Source organism: Leopardus geoffroyi, chromosome A2 (genome assembly GCF_018350155.1).
Source record: "Leopardus geoffroyi isolate Oge1 chromosome A2, O.geoffroyi_Oge1_pat1.0, whole genome shotgun sequence".
NCBI lineage: Eukaryota > Metazoa > Chordata > Mammalia > Carnivora > Felidae > Leopardus > Leopardus geoffroyi.
In genome coordinates, this window is record NC_059331.1 from 70,882,311 (window position 1) to 70,899,196 (window position 16,886).

A 16,886-nucleotide genomic window follows, 5' to 3' on the forward strand; every position below is an offset into this window, starting at 1 on the left:
GTTTTCCCTGTCTTTTGCTCTCCTTTCTCCTTCTGGGACTCCCATAATGTGAATATTGTTTCAATTGACGTTGTCCCATAATTCACATACACTTTCTTTGCTCTTTTTCAATTTAATTTCTTTTTTCCCACTGATTGGATAATATCAAGAGACCTGTCTTCACATTCATAGATTCTTTCTTCTACCTGATTGAGCCTGTTGTTGAAGCTCTCTACTGAATTTTTCATTTCATTCACTTATATGCTTAAGCTCCAAAATGTATTTATGTCTTATGATTTCTCATTTTGTTCATACATTGTTTTCCTGAGTTTGTTTATTGTTCTCTTGAATCATGCTGAGCTTCCTTCAAATAATTATTTAGAATTTTCAGGTAACTTGTGGATTTCCACTTCTTTTGTGTCAGTTATTGGAAAATTATTGTGTTCCTGATAATGTCATGCTTGTTTTTTTTCCTATTTCTGATGGCTTTTGCATTGATGTCTGTGTATTTGAAGCAGTCACCTCAATATCTTTCAGCAATGTTTTGCGGTTTGTCATATATAGTTTTTATTATCATGAGGTAGTTTCCTTCTATTTATTGTTAGTTTGTTGAATGCTTTTATCATTAAAGGGTGTTGAATTTGGTCAAATGCATTTTTCTGCAACAATTGAGATGATCATGTGGGTTTTGTCCTTCATTCTTTTAATGTGGTGTATCACATTCTTTGTTTTCATATGTTGACCCAATTCTTGCATCCCAGGAATAAATCCCACTTGGTCCTGCTGAATCTAGGCTGCTAACATTCTGATGAGAATTTCTGCATCTGCAGAAACCAGATATACTGGTCTTTACTTTTCTTGTAGTTAACTTTGTCTGGCTTTGGTATCAGGCAATGCTGGCCTCATATAAGTCTGGAAGTGTTCTTTCCTCTTTAATTTTTTGGAAAGTTTTGAGTAGAATTGTTGTTACTTCTATAAATGTTTGCTATTATTTTCCAGTGAAGCCATCTGATCCTGGGCTTTTCTAGTTAGGAAGTTACTGTTTCAGTCTTCTTACTAGTTATTGGTATGTACAGAATTTATGATTCAGTTGGTATTTTGTCTGTTTTTAGGAACTTATCCACTTACTCTATGTTATCCAGTTGTTGGAGTATACTTGTTCATAGTAGTCTCCTGTAATACATTTATTTCTGTGGCATGTCATAATGTCTCCTTTACACTTCTGAGTTTATTTGAATCTTTTTTTCCTAGTTAATCTAGCTAAGACTTTGTCAATTTTTTAAATCTTTTCAAAAGATTTTAGTTTCTTTGAAATTTTCTATTGTTTTTCTATTTATTTATTTATTTATTTATTACTATTCTAATCTTTATTGTTTTCCTTTTTTTGTGCTAACTTTTGATTTAGTTCAGTCTTCTAGTTCCTTGAGGTGTAAAGTTAGGTTGCTGACTTGAGATCTTCCTTCTTGTTTAATGTGTTTACTACCATAAATGTCCTTCTTTGTACTGTTTTTACTATATCCCATATATTTTGGTATGCTGCATTTTCACTTTCATTTTCTCAAGATATTTCTAATCACTCTTGTGATTTTTCCCTTCACCCATTGGCTAACTAACAGTATACTGTTTAATTTTCATGTATTTGTGGATTTTCCAGTTTTTCTTCTGCTGTTGATTTCTAGTTTCATTCCACTGTGTTCTGAAAAGACACTTAGCAATGATTTCAATCTTTTTAAATTTGTTAAGACTTATTGTGGCCTACATACAGTCTACCCTGGAGAACAATCTATGTGTGCTTGAGAAGAATGTGTATTCTGCTATTATTGGATGAAGTATTCTCTATATGTCTGTTCAATTGGTGTTGTCCAAGTCCTCTGTTTCATATATTGACCTTCTGGCTGGTTTTCCTATCCATTACTCAAAGTGGAGTACTGAAGTCTCCTACTATTATTGTGTCCCTTCAACAATGTTTGCTTCATACATTTGGGAGCTCTAATGTTAGGTGAACTGACCCTTTTATCATTATATAATGTCCTTCTTCATCTCTTATGACACTTTTTGACTTAAAGCCTATTTTGTTTGATAAATTTATGTCTTCTTGCTCTTGTGGTTACTATTTACATGGAATATTTTTCCATCCTTTTAGTGCATATGTGTCTTTAGATCTGAAGTCTCTTGTAGACAGTATACAGTTGGACCTTGTTTTTGTTTTGTTTTAATCCACTGAGCCAATCTAAGTCTTTTGATTAGGGAGTTTAACCATTTACATTTGAAGTTATCACTGACAGAAAAAAAAAAACTTCTGCTGCCATTTTGTTAACTGTTGTCTATAAATTCTTGCAGTATTTTGTCCTTTTCCTCTCTTACTGCCTTCTTTTGTGTTTTGTTGATTTTTTTTTTTTTTTTGGTGACATGTTTTGATTCCTTTCTCATTTCCTTTTGCACATCTTATGTGGTTAGTGTGGGGATTAAATAAAACTTCTAATTATAGTAATCTAACTTAAACTAATAAAAACTTCAACTGCATACAAAAACTTTATTCCTTTACATTTCCAACCTCCCACTTTATTTTACTCATATCACAAATTATATCTATTTATATTGTATATCCATTAACATAGAATTATAGTTATTTCTTATGCTCTGTCTTTACAATTTCATACTAGAATTAAAAATGATTGGGGTGCCTGGGTAGCTGAGTCAGTTAAATGTCCAACTTCGGCCCAGGTCATAATCTCATGGTCCATGAGTTTGAGCCGCACACAGGCTCTGTGCTGACTGCTCACAGTCTGGAACCTGCTTTGGATTCTGTGTCTCCCTCTCTCTCTGCCCCTCCCCTGCTCATGCTCTTGCTCTCTCTCTCAAAAATAAACATTGAAAAAATTGTCTGATGATTTATGAACCAACAAAATACTACAGGATTCTATATTTCTTTTTATGTTTCCCTTTACCAGAGTACTTTTTATTTTCATATGATTAATTGCTGTTTAAAATCCTTTTGCTTCAGTTTAAATGACTCCCTTTAGCATTTTTTGTAGAATAAGTCTAGTAGTGATTAATTCCCTCAGTTGCTGTTTTTCCAGGAAAGTCTTAATTTCACCTTCATTTCTGATGAACAATTTTGATGAATATAGTATTCTTGGTTGGCAGTTGTATTTCTTTCAACAAATTGAATATATCATCCAACTCCCTCTGGCCTATAAGGTTGCTGAGAATTCTGCTGATAAGCTTATTAGGAGCTCCTTGAGAAGTCACTTTTCTCTTGCCTTTTTCAAGATTCTGCCTTTATGGTCTTTACAGTGTGATTATGTGTCTTGGTGTGGATCTCTGGAATTACTCTAGTTGGAGTTCATTAAGTGTCTTCAATTTGTATTCCATTTCCTTCCTCAAATTTGGGAAGTGTTCAGCCATGATTATTCCAAATAAGCTCACTGCTCCCTTCTGGGACTTGTATAATACATATATTGATCTGTTTGATGGTGTACCATAAATCCCTTAAGCTTTCTTCACTTTTCTTCATTCTTTTTCTTTTTGCCCCTTTGACTCAAATTTCAAATGACCCATCTTCAAATGTACCAATTCTTTCACTTGATCAAGTTTGCTGTTGAACCCTTGCACATTTTTCAATTCAGTCATTTTATTCTTCATCTCTAGAATTTTTTTGTTTTTTATAGTTTACAGCTCTTTGTTGATATATTCATTTTGTTCATGCACTGTTTTCCTGATTTTATTCACTTGTCTGTGTCCTCTTTTAGCTATCTTTTAGAGTTACTTTGAATTCTTTATCAGATAATTCATAGGTCTCTATTTCTTTAGGATTAGTTTCTGGAGATTAATTTTGTTCCTTTAAGAGCCAATTTTTCCTTGTTTCTTTTTATGCCTTGTGATCATTTGTTGAGATCTGAATATTTGGAAAAACAGCCACTTCTTCCAGTCTTTACAGACTGACTTTTTATAAGGAAAGACCTTCTCCAGACAGGCTAGCAATTCAACGAGCCTCTCAAATCTTTCCTGGGGATGTATCTTCTCTGGGATTATGTGTATAATTTCCAAGTGAAAGAGGTTTGCCCCTGTTCTCAAAAACCTAATATCTTGCTCACCCTGGTTTCTTTATGCAGTACTGCAGTCTCTCTGTTGCTATAACAAATCACAGAGTTTGCCTTGTTCTTGGCAGCCTCTAATCTCGCATCTAAAGTACACTATTGCTTCCTTCAGCACCCCAAGTCAAGAGAGATAGAAACCAGTCTCTCAAGCAGCCCTTGCAAAACCAGAACACTAGATGCAGGTTCCACTCTTCTTTTTTCCCCCAAGGGAGAAGCTAAGACTTGGGAGTTTTGTCCCGATCACACCCTGTTGTGCCAGGGTGAAGGTGAGCAAATGCAATGAACCTTCTTACCGGCTTCAACGCAGCTCTTCTTGGCTTTGTGTATGCCTGGGTGACTATAACCACTTAAATTGTTTCTGGAATTCTCACAAAGGCAATATGGTCTATATATTGCTCTTAAGTCAGTGTCTCCACGGCAGAATGAGGTCCTAGTGCTTCCTATTCCACCATCTTGCTGACATTACTCCCAAATTATCCTTAACTTTTGCCATACAAAATGATATTGCATTTAGGTATTCCAAGTTGAATAAAATTATTACTTCCCTGGGCTACAATGTAAATGTTATAGTTACATTTTCAACTCATTTTCAGCAGATTAATGTTACCTAGTTGTGAACATATGGCAATGTGGGCTCCTCAAAAGCAAGGGTCATCTTTTTATTATCTCTATTGTTAATAAGTACGGTGTCTCATACATAATAACTATTGTGTAAAAACTGCTGAATGAACGCTCTGAGTTATAAATACTTGCCTAGAGAAAAAATGTCAGTTTCATTGCTAAGAACCTTTTTCTTTTTAAAAGCCATTAATGATCTAAACATATCCACCCAGATTGTGCTTGCTAATGGAGATAATACCAAGGCTCTAATATAACACTTATCCTTAGTTTTTAAAAAACTAAGATTATTTTTAATTAACTAAAGTCCATATTTTGTTCAGATTTCCTTAGTTTACACCTAATGTGCTTTTTCTGTTTCCAGATACCACATCACATTTAGTTATCATATCTCCTTAGGCTCCTCTTGGGTTAGAAAGTTTCTTAAACTTCCTTTGTTTTTTAATGACTTTGACAGTTCTGAAGAGTATTGGCCAGGAATTTTGTAGAATGCCCCTCAACTGGGATTTTTCTGATGTTATTCTCATGATCACACTGGGGTTATGGTTAGGGGAGGAAAACTACAGAGGTAATGAACCATTCTCATCATATCATATCAAGAATACATCCTATTATCATAACTTACCACTGTTGATGTTACTTTTGATCAACTAGCTAAGGTAGTGTTTGGTTTCTCTAGTGTAAAGTGTACTCTTTTCCCCTCCTTTCTATATTTACACTTTGGAAGGAAGCCACTATGTGCAGGATATTACCTTTCTGAGAAAATTTAGCCTGTTATTTTGTAGCATGTTCCACATTCTAGTTTGCTTGATTTTTTACAGTGCCATTTAATTTGCTCCTTTATCCTTGCATGTTCTGTCTCAATTATATGATTGACACTGTGTACATCACATCAGATAGTATGTATCATCAGACTGACCCATATCAGCAATCATTCGGTTAGGATGAAAACAACAGAGCTCTTCATTGTAAAGGCACATTTTTTTTCTTTCCTTTGCAGTTAGCAAGAAATCTATGGTGTATGCTTTGGTGTCTTGTTCTTTGTCCATGGATATCTGTGCTATAAGAAAATAATATACAAAGGTGATGGCCTCAAAGCTCCTCTTACTCACAGCAGTAATTCTCTATCTCCTCATTCAAACACCTCCTGAAGGTCTACTCAGTTCTAGGCACTGCTTAGCTGCTGTGGCAATGGGCTCTGTCCTTCAGCAGCACATCCCAGTGCTACAGAGTACTACAAGAATTTCAATAAAGTCTGACCAGTCTACACTGGTGATAAGCACAAGGTGCTGCTTTCTTTGGTGATTTTCATGCAATTGTTCATGATACTTTGCTCATATATTAAAGCTTTTCAATAGCAAATGTTGAAACAAAGAGTTTTTAATTTAAACTTCATGTAACTAGGTCCCTTAATCATTAAACATTATAGTTAATTCTTGTTGCCTCCATTGAGGGACTTGTGCAGGTAATGTAAAAACAAAAATCTCTGGAAGGCAGTATGGCTTAGAGGAATGAATGTAGACTTCAGAGCTGGAAAGGACTGAATTCAAATCTCTATCTTCCAATATAGTCCTGTTACTAGCTTTGTGATCTGGCACAAATTACTTAACTTCTCTGAGCCATGGATTCCTATACATAAGCTCCTATACATAAGAGAAAATACCTACCTCCAAGGGTTTCTAGAATTAAACAAAATAATATATGAAGCACGTAGTAGAGTTCCCAAGTTCCTAACATGTAGGAGATATTTGATAAATAATCCTCTTGAGAAACAACACAAACTACAAAAGTATGCACATAATTGCAAATGACATATCAGATAAAGGGTTAGTATCCAAAATCTGTAAGAACTTATCAAACTCAACACCCAAAAAGTGAATAATCCAGTGAAGAAATGGGCAAAAGACATGAACAGACACTTCTCCAAAGAAGACATCCAGATGGCTAAGAGACACATGAAAAGATGCTCAACATCACTCATCATCAGGGAAATACAAATCAAAACCACAATGAGATACCACCTCACGCCTGTCAGAATGGCTAAAATTAACAACTCAGGCAACAACAGAGTTGGCAAGGATGCAGAGAAAAGAGGATCTCTTTTGTACTGTTGGTGGGAATGCAAACTGGTGCAGTCACTCTGGAAAACAGTATGGAGGTTCCTCAAAAAATTAAAAATAGAAGTACCCTACACTCAGCAATTGCACTACTAGGTATTTATCCCAGGGATACAGGTGTACTATTTCGAAGGGACACATGCACCCCAATGTTTATAGCAGCACTAGCAAAAAGAATGAAATCTTGCCATTTGCAAGTACACAGATGGAACTGGAAGGTATTATGCTAAACGAAATTAGTCAGAGAAAGACAAATATCATATGACTTCACTCATATGAGGACTTTACCATACAAAACAGATGAACATAAGGAAAGGGAAGCAAAAAGAATATAAAAACAGGGAGGGGGACAAAACATAAGAGACTCTTAAATATAGAGAATAAACAGAGGGTTGCTGGAAGGGTTGTGGGAGGGGGGATGGGCTAAATGGGTAAGGGGCATTAAGGAGTCTACTCCTGAAATCACTGTTGCACTATATGCTAACTTAGATGTAAATTAAACAATAAATTAATTAAAAAATGAAAAAAATAGGGACACCTGGGTAGCTCAGTCGGTTAAGCGTCTGACTTCGGCTCAGATCATGATCTCACTGCTCACGGGTTCAAGCCCCACCTCAGGCTCTGTGCTGACAGCTTGGAGCCTGGAGCCTGCTTCGAGTTCTATGTCCCCCTCTCTCTCTGCCTCTCCCAAAATCACACTCTGTCTCTTTCTCTCTCTCTCTCAAAAATAAATAAGCATTAAAAAAATTTTTTTTGAATAAAAAATTTAAAAAAGCATGCATATAAGACTTGGGCACGCATTACTCTGACTTGGGCATTTTTCTACTAGCAATGTTTCATATGAATAACACCAAAATAGTATCATGGCACTGGCACAGGGCAAAGCTAATTCATGCTTTTCATTAGAGTAAAAGACTCTGATAAGTCTCTAACAAAAATGTGCAAATTCCCACGCATCCCTCTGCCCTGCTGGCCCTCCACACGTGCTCCTTATGCGTGCCTACAATTTTGGGGATGAGTAGGGGGTTGGGAGCCCACAGGACCAGTAACATATCTGACATAGGGTTAAGTTTTAAAGGCATAAAGATGGTACCAAAGACATCTTACAGGCAGAAACTCTAAAAGAGAGTCTGTGCTCCAGACAGAACATACGTCACCTTTCTGCTCAGCCAGCTTCCACAGGTCCTGAGCTGCTTCCCAAGACAGTGTCATTGGATATTCCACAAGGACATGCTTACCAGCATTAAGGAACTGCCTTTGGAAAAAAGAGAGAGAAAATATATTCAAGTAAGTTTCACTAAAATGCCCTGCATAACAGAGAATGGAATGTTATAAATACATATACATCTCCAAATTATGTAGGACTACAGATGAGAATCAGTGAGAATTGGGGCCAGAGGATAAGGAGGACGAATTGTACTTCCTATTATTTTCTAATGTGCTAGAGGAGAATGACTTTCCAGTTATGTGTTAATTTGAACATGCATCCATTCAACTACTCATGTATTCAACTAGGCACTATTTATCAGCTACTCTGGAGGAGAAATAAAAGACATTAATATGAAAATTGTCTATTACCACATGATAGCTATAAATAAAGACTACCAAACTCATGAACCCATGACAGCAGCTCTGCCTGAGGCAGTTTGAGAAGATTTCAGTAACTACATCTGAATTAGGTCTTGAAATAGGAGGCATTTTCCAGGTGCAACATGCAAGATGAGGGAATTTCACTTTGGGCAGCATATGCAGAGGAGTGGATATTTATGGGAAATTTGTCCATCTGGATAATAGTATGAATTTCGGCATGGCAGGGAAGTGGACTCAGGGACGAGAGGGAAACAAAATCATGAAAGTAGCTGAGAGTCTGACTGTGAAGAACCCAGAATGCTACGCTCAGAAGTTTGGATTTTATTTTCTAGATACTCTTAAGGTACAAACATTTATAAGATGAAAATTACACAATTACCTTTTTAAGGAAATACATTCTGGTGCCAAAGTGGGTTAAAGGGAACCAAGGAAAGGTGTTTCTTTCCACACTAGAGTTGGAGTGACAAGGAGGGAGCAGCTTACTTCTGGGGAATAGCACGGTGGCAGCTTCAATTTAATGTAAGGCCCTAAGAGGGCAGTGAGATTCAGGGAGGCGACTGGTACTGCCTTGTTAGCCGCCAGATCCTGTGGGGCTCCTCCTTCCAGAGTCAGTACCACCCAAGGCTTGAAGGGCTCTAAGCTTTGCATTTGAAGCTGGGGCAGAGGAACATGTCACCTCCCTTGCTCTATGATATCGATGCCACCACTACTTCTTTCCTCACCTCTTGGCAAAAATACTTCATATTAAAGGAACTCTTGGAGATATTTAACAATATTAAAAGCACAAGAAAGGATTACAACAATCTGCCAAGGCACAGAAAACCAACACTATTCAAACTACTGTCAGTTTTTTACAAAGAAAACTCTTTAATTCTTTGTTTCTATTGTTTTAAATTACAGTGTACTAAATAAATGTTGGTTTTACATAATTTTCATTTTCTTATATTTTTATAAACAATAGTAAGAGTTTTTAGGATTTTGACAATTTTTAAAGGTAATGGCCCCACTGTAATTTTTCCCTTTTTAAAATTTTTCTTTTTTTTTTTTTTTTTAACATTTATTCATCTTCAAGAGACAGAGACAGAGTGCGAGTAGGGAAGGGGCAGAGAGAGAGGGAAACACAGAATCTGAAGCAGGCTCCAGGCTCTGAGCTGTCAGCGCAGAGCCTGACGCAGGGCTCGAGCCCACCAACCATGAGATCATGACCTGAGCTGAAGTTGGACGCTTAACCAACTGAGCCACCCAGGTGCCCCTTTTCCCTTTGATTATTAAAAGTTCTTTGCAAGATTTCAGCTTTCCCAGTCATTTTTATACTCCTGCACTACTGTGCAAGGCAAGGAATACCTACATTGAAAACCCACCTGATATAGTCCTCATGGCTGGAGCTCTCACTGCAGATATAAGCAACCTCTACCTTTGGGCTGGAAAGAGCATTTTCCAAAGAAATCTGCTGGACTTCATCAATGTTCCCGAGCTCTCGTCTAGTTAAGAATAACAGAAATGCAACTCAAAAGTACACAGAATATCAAATAAATGAGCACATATATACATACATATATATATATGTTATACTTATATTTATATTTATATTTATAATTTATATTTATATTTGTATTTATTTGTATTTATCCTTCTCTTCTCCTCCCAACAATGTCCTGATAATTAGCTTTTGGATATAAAGAAATTAATTTCCTCTGTCCCATTTCCAGGACAGTTTCCAACATGGAGTGAGAAAAACAGCCTCAGGGTTTAAGTCAAGAGATCTGGCACTGAGTGCCAACACTACTGCTAACTACTATATGACATGGCGGTCTTTGAATTATTCCATCTCTAAAATAAAAACAACTGATCTCCTTTTATCTCATGAGAAGTGGTCTCTATGATCACAGCCAGCTCCAAGCATTTGGCCAAACACTGACTATACCAGACTTCATTCACAGTCTAAAAGAGGAAGGAAGGCACACATGCATGAATGTAGCAACATCACAACATTAATACGAGAAATGTTGTGTTGGGGGTATAGGTGGGTAATTCAAGGAAGGCAGGGAACATCCACTTTAAGGTTTCAGAGTAGGCTTCCAAGGGAGATGCTACAACACAGTGGGTAGGTCATGAAGAATGGGGAACAGTGTGAGAATGGCAGGACTGTAAAGCAGGCCATCTTCCCTCCTGACTTGGGTAGCTTAGGAGTTTCGACTGTATCAGTCACAGCAGCCAGCTAGCAGGGGACTGGGGCTTATGGGACAAAGAGAGGCCCTGCTTCAGCCTTGAACCCAAGTGTTGTGTTCAACCTGCTTTCAGGCAGGGGTGCAATGGGAGTTACAGTGCTAATAATAATTTTGGTCTCCCATTTGTGTGCAACTCCCTTAGAATCTTACTGAGAGGAGAAGACTGCCCAAGGGCAGACTCCTAGCACTTCTGGGTCTCTCTACTGTCCCCGAACCCACTTTATATCCTTAAGGGAAAAGCCAGGTTTGAGACAGGTAAACTGGAGGAAAGTAGGTCCCACGAATTAAGATATGGAAAAAACATCTGCAGGGACCATCACAGGAGTTAAAACATGCTTTGTGCCACTATTTATTTGATTTCTCTAAAGCGCTAGAAAGCAGAGAGGTGTCTAAGTTGCATGCCACCCCCTCTCCTTAGCCAAGAAAGTGCCTACATCTTGTTCACTCATAAATTAATACTCCTAAATGATGTTATATGGTGTTAGTTCAGTGAATGGTGTGTATGAGGAAGCGGTAAGTGGTGAAGGAAGGTGCTGAGCACCTTCCCTATGGGTCAGGGAAGAAGAAACATGGTGGGAAGTCTGGTTTTGAGTGAGTTATAGGAGATAAACGAAACCTTAAAGAAAAGTAAGGCTCAAAATTATCAAAAGGAAAAGAACACATGTTGCTTAGATGAAGGGCTTTGGAATCAAATAGACATGCATGCAAATCCAGGTCTTAGACTTTCCAGCTGTGTGTCCATAGTCAAATTATTTAACCCCTCTGTGGCTCAGTTTCTGTATCTGTAAAGTAGGGTTGGTAATGGTATTTATGTCAAATAGCTGAAAAGGCTTATAAAACCCAGGGCCACTACATAGATGGCCATCATAACTGACATAATGATTAACTGGTACACACCTAATGCCTTCTTTTAGCCAATCCACATGTGTTCACTGTGACCCTTCTGTAACTATTAGGCACTGCTCTCATCTTCTCTGCCTTTGTCTTCACAGTCCCATCAAGGCTGACTCGCCTTACACCCCAGCTGCAGGCCCAGCACTCCAGACCCCAAAGCCATCCAAACTTGAGATCCTGTGGGGCTGACCCTGAGCACAGTTCTCTGGAATGACCCCCAGAGCTGGCTTTCTCTCTCCTGGGTCTGGAGAGTCTCTATGTCCCAAGCCCTAATCCATTCTCACTGGTCTTCCCATGAATTACAAGGCACAAGACAAATGCCAGCCACCTGGACACGAAGCCAATCAGGTTCAGGAACGCCGAGGAAGCATGTGGATTCCGCAAGTCCCTGATCCGCACTGAGCCAGCTCTGCCAACGCCAACCACCACCACTCCAAACTTTCTCTCAGGCTGAAAAACACGGGACCACGGTAGGATTTAAAAACAGTCCATGCATCTAGCAGAGAACAGCAAAACAAAGACCTGTGACCAGGACCAGTCAGAGTCCAGACAAGGAAGGAAAGGAGACAACCCAGAACCAAAAGTTGCAGCATACAAGGGGCAAATAGGACACTCCCTGAAATGAGAGCTCGGAGAGAAGTCAGCTCCACCCAAGATATATTTCTACAGGAGCTCAAGTGTATCATTCATGGAGAAGGCTCCTCACATCTGGTTCTCCACTTTGCCACCTTTCCAAAGATAAGAGATTTTCCTCGTTAAGCTGTACCTCTGTACTCCCTGAATCCTTCCTCCAGTGGACATACAAATCTGATACAGCTGGGACTCATTTCGAGGCCACAGGTGCTTAGTGAGATGCTGGCACACAGAACACAGGGAAAACCATGAGCAGTCACCTTGTTCAGATTCACATTGGCTGTCTGCATTCCAACCAACTTCACTCCCACGGTACTGTGGTAGCTTACCTATTACTCAGGTATACTGCTGGGTGCTGTATGCAAATAGTATCAGAATGAAAAAATCAAGTCAGTTCTTTAAAGGTATAGAGCCACTTAATATAATCCAAACTGATAAAAAATTATCTACACATCCCTTACATCCAGTTCTTCTTGGATGTCTCTGAGCATAGAAATGGGAACATCACCTAGGACTCACCTGTCACCTGAGATATCTGGTATCACCATTTCCCACTAATTCTGCCCCTTCCTGTGTAAACTGCTCTAGTGTTGACCCAGGATTTCTTTGTCTCCACCTGATGCCACACTAAATCACCAACTGCTCTCACTCCTAATCTCACCCTTTCCATGTCTCATCGACAGGCCTGCCAGAGCAGTTGCTTAAGATAAAAACTAAGTCCCTCCCCTGATTAAAGCCTCCATTTTCCTAACTGTTACTGACTGACTGTGTCCTCCTAAAATTCGTATGTTGAAATCCTAACCCCCAATATAACGGTATTAGGAAGTAGGGCCTTTGGGAGGTAATTAGGATTAGATGAGTGCATAAGGTAGGAGCCCTCATGAATGGGATTAGTGCCCTTATGAGTCACAAAAGACCTTGCTTCCTCGCCCTGCTCTCTGCCCAGGTGTCAGCAATCTGCAATCCAGAAGGGCACCCTTCCAAAACCCCACCACACAGCCTGATCTTGGACTTCTAGCCCCCAAACTGTAAGAAATAGATTTCTGTTGTTTATAAGCCATCTGGTCTGTGGTACTTTCTCTGCTTTATCATAGCAGCCTAAACTGAGACACCAGCTAAAGAGAGAAAAACACCAAAGCCCAAGTTCTTTAAAAAAGAAAAGAATCCTGAATCATTATGCTGTACATCTGATACTAATGTATTATTATGTGTCAATTATATCTCAACAAAAAAAATACTTCAACATAAAAAAAGAAAAAAACCCTCTGCCCCTTGGTGTTCATGGAACAAAAACATGAAAAGTTTTTCATTCTCTACTCCAACCCCTCACCCAAGGTATATTTCCCTCACTCTCCATCTCAGTAATGCCACCACCATCTACTAGGTTGCTCAGGTCCTTAAACTTGGGACTTATCCTGGCCTTTTTTCTCTGCCCCACATTCCATACCCAATTCACCCATAAATGGCCAAGATCCATCCATAAGCCTTCTATCTACTTCTGTCCATCTTCATTGCTACCCCCTAATCCAAGCTACCATCTCACCCTTTGGACTGTTCCCATAGCTTTTATAACTGCTTTACTTCTTGCCCTGTTCTATCCTTTTTTTTACATTTTTTTTAATGTGTATTTATTTTTGAGACAGAGAGAGACAGAGCATGAACGGGGGAGGGGCAGAGAGAGAGAGACACAGAATCGGAAGCAGGCTCCAGGCTCTGAGCCATCAGCCCAGAGCCCGACGCGGGGCTCGAACTCACGGACCGCGAGATCGTGACCTGGCTGAAGTCGGACGCTTAACTGACTGAGCCACCCAGGCGCCCCTGTTCTATTCTTCATATAGCAGCAAGAATCTTTAGACTAAATATAATCAGATGATGTTATCCCCTCCTTGTCCCCCAGCTTACAATTCTCCAGAGGCTATTATACGCAGAATAAAACCCAAACCATTTCCTGTGGTCTACAAAGGCCTTCATGACCTGTCCCCTGCCTCTCTCAGCTCATCACCTAGCACCCTCCCCTCTTGTCATACTGGCTTTCTTCCTGCTCTTTTTTTTAAAAAACTTTTTTTTTTTAACGTTTATTTATTTTCGAGACAGAGAGAGACAAAGCATGAACGGGGGAGGGTCAGAGAGAGGGGACACAGAATCTGAAACAGGCTCCAGGCTCTGAGCTGTCAGCACAGAGCCTGACGCGGGGCTCGAACTCACGGACCGCGAGATCATGACCTGAGCCGAAGTCAGCCGCTTAACCGACTGAGCCACCCAGGCGCCCCACTTCCTGTTCTTTTAACATGTCATGGTCATCTGCACCTCAGGGCCTTTGCATATATGGTTTACTCCAAAAAGTGTGAGGCTCTGGGGATATATCTTAGACAAACCCTGCTCTTAAAGAAATTTCAAAGAAGGAAGAGAGCAAATAGATCAACACATGAATAAATGTCAAGAGATAGTGAGCATTACCAGGATAGATGAAGTAGGGTAAAAGGAATAGAAAGGAGAAGATGGGGTGGGGATGCAGGGAGGGGGGGGGTCTCAGTTTTGATAGGGTGGTAAGGGAAGGCCTCTCTGAGGAGGCAGCTTTGAACAAAGACCTGAATGAACTGAGGTGAGCCACACTGTTATCTGGGGGTATATGGGACAGAGGAAGGTATTCTTTCAAAGGCTTCAAGGGGGGCAGATGCCTGCAGGGCTTGGAAATAATGGATATAATCATAAAACATGAAACAATATAAGTCTTGTAATTAAATATGAAAGTCTTACAAAGACTTCTTTACCAAACAATTGAGGTGTTCCAAACCTGGATCCGGTCTACTTCTCCTGGTCACCTCTCCCACTGTGTGTTTTTAGACTTCTGACTTCCCAAACAAGTGAAAGTACATAAAACTTTGTATGTTTGGTATCTTTTTAAAAAATGCTTATTTACTGGGTACCTGGGTGGCTCAATTGGTTAAGTGTCTGACTTCAGCTCAGGTCATGATCTTGCAGTCCGTGAGTTTAAGCCCCTTGTCGGGCTCTGTGCTGACAGCTCAGAGCCTGAGCCTGCTTCAGATTCTGTGTCTCCCTCTCTCTCTCTGCCCCTTCCCTGCTTGTGCTCTGTCTCTCTTTCTCTCCCATAAATAAACATTAAAAAAAATTTTTTAATGCTTATTTGAGAGACAGAAATAGAGAGAGAATGCATGAGCGAGGGAGGGGCAGAGACAGAGAGGGAGAGAGAATCCCAGGTAGTTTCCATGCTGACAGTGTGGGGCCTAATGCAGGGCTCAATCTCACAAAAATCTCAAATCTCAAGTCTCTAGAGCCGAAATCAAGAGTTGGATGCTTAACCAACTGAGCCACCCAGGCACCACTGTTTGCTACCTTTAAGTCTTTGCAAATCCTTTGTCCCTTGAGCTCCTCCCTACTCCCCACCAGGACACCTTCAAAACTTTCAAGACCCAAGGATCTTACAAAGCCCTTTTTGATGCTATCAGTTAGATTTTTTGTTATCTAATAAAATTCACCCATTTTAGTGTACATTTCCATGAGTTTTGACCAACATACATATTACTACCACAAGTAAAGATATAGAATAATTCTATCAGCCTCCTCCATAATTACCTACGTCCTTTGTAAAAGTCAAATCCAACTCCCACTCCAGGCAACCATTGATTGGCTTACTGTGTCAACAGTTTTGCCTTTTCCAGAAAGTCATATAAATGAAGTCATACAGTATATAGTCTTTTGAGTCCGGCTTCAACTTAGAACAATGCATTTTTCATCTATGTTGTTACATGTTGCAGTAATTTCTTTCTTTTTATTACTAAGTAGTAGTAGTCCATTGTATACATATCCTGGTTTGTTTATCCATTTAGCAAAGGAAGAACATTTCTGATGCTCCAAGCTCGAATGAATTCATAATTCATTCTTTTATGAATAAAACCACTATGGTCAATCATGGACTAGTTTTTGTATAAACACAGTTCTTATTTAACTTGGGTAAATACCTAGGTATAAGAGTGCTGGGTCATATGTTAAGTCATATGTTTGTGAATTATGTTAAGTCATACATATATTATGTCTGCTGGGTCACATGTTAAGTATGGGTTTAATTTTATGAGAAATTGTGAAACTATTTACTGAAGTGAACCTTGGCAAAGCTATATGTACTGTTCTGCATTCTCACTACCAATGTCTGAGTTCTACATTCTTACCAACACCTGGTACTATCAGGTTTTTCTCCTCTTCTTCATTTTAGCCAGTATAATTGGTATGTTGTGGTATCTCTGATTTCTACATATATTTCCATAATGACTAGTGATGTTGAGCATTGTTTTGTGTGCTTATTTGCCATCTGCCTATAGATGTCTCTATCTTCTTTGTTAAAGCATCTGTTAAAATCTTTTGTCACCTTCTGCTGGACTGTTATTGAGTTTTTAGAGTTCTTTATGTGTTTTTAATATATTCATTTTGTTCATTTATCAAATTTGTAATTTGCAAACAGCTTCCAGTCTGTAGCTTGTCTTTTCATTTTCTTAAGAATGGCTCTTGAGAGGCTAAAGTTAAAGTTCTTAATTTTGATGAAGTCCAACTTATCACAAAAATTTTAATATATCATTCTTCTGGCTAACCCAAGGGTACAAAGGTTTTCTCCTATGCTTTCTTTTAGCAGTTTTATAGTTAAGATTTACAGTTTTAGTTATGTTATAGTTTATATTCTGATTTGAATTTTTATATATGGTGTTAAGGTAGAT

The 16,886-nt window shown here is 38.9% G+C and overlaps 1 protein-coding gene across 7 annotated transcripts in view; it reads right to left on the reverse strand.

The window, feature by feature from the left end:
* Positions 1-16,886, reverse strand: part of BLVRA (biliverdin reductase A) — a 53,313-nt gene that overhangs the window by 14,523 nt on the left and 21,904 nt on the right. For 5 of the 7 annotated variants that reach the window (XM_045494323.1, XM_045494320.1, XM_045494325.1 and 2 more), the window contains 3 exons: positions 11,855-11,976; positions 9,766-9,885; positions 7,972-8,069 (listed from right to left, as the gene is read on the reverse strand). In XM_045494323.1, coding sequence (XP_045350279.1) covers positions 7,972-8,069; positions 9,766-9,885; positions 11,855-11,976 — 340 coding nt within the window. Of the gene's footprint in view, positions 1-7,971; positions 8,070-9,765; positions 9,886-11,854; positions 11,977-12,419; positions 12,512-16,886 lie in introns of those variants that run through there. The other 2 variants (XM_045494319.1, XM_045494322.1) reach the window with 2 other exon arrangements.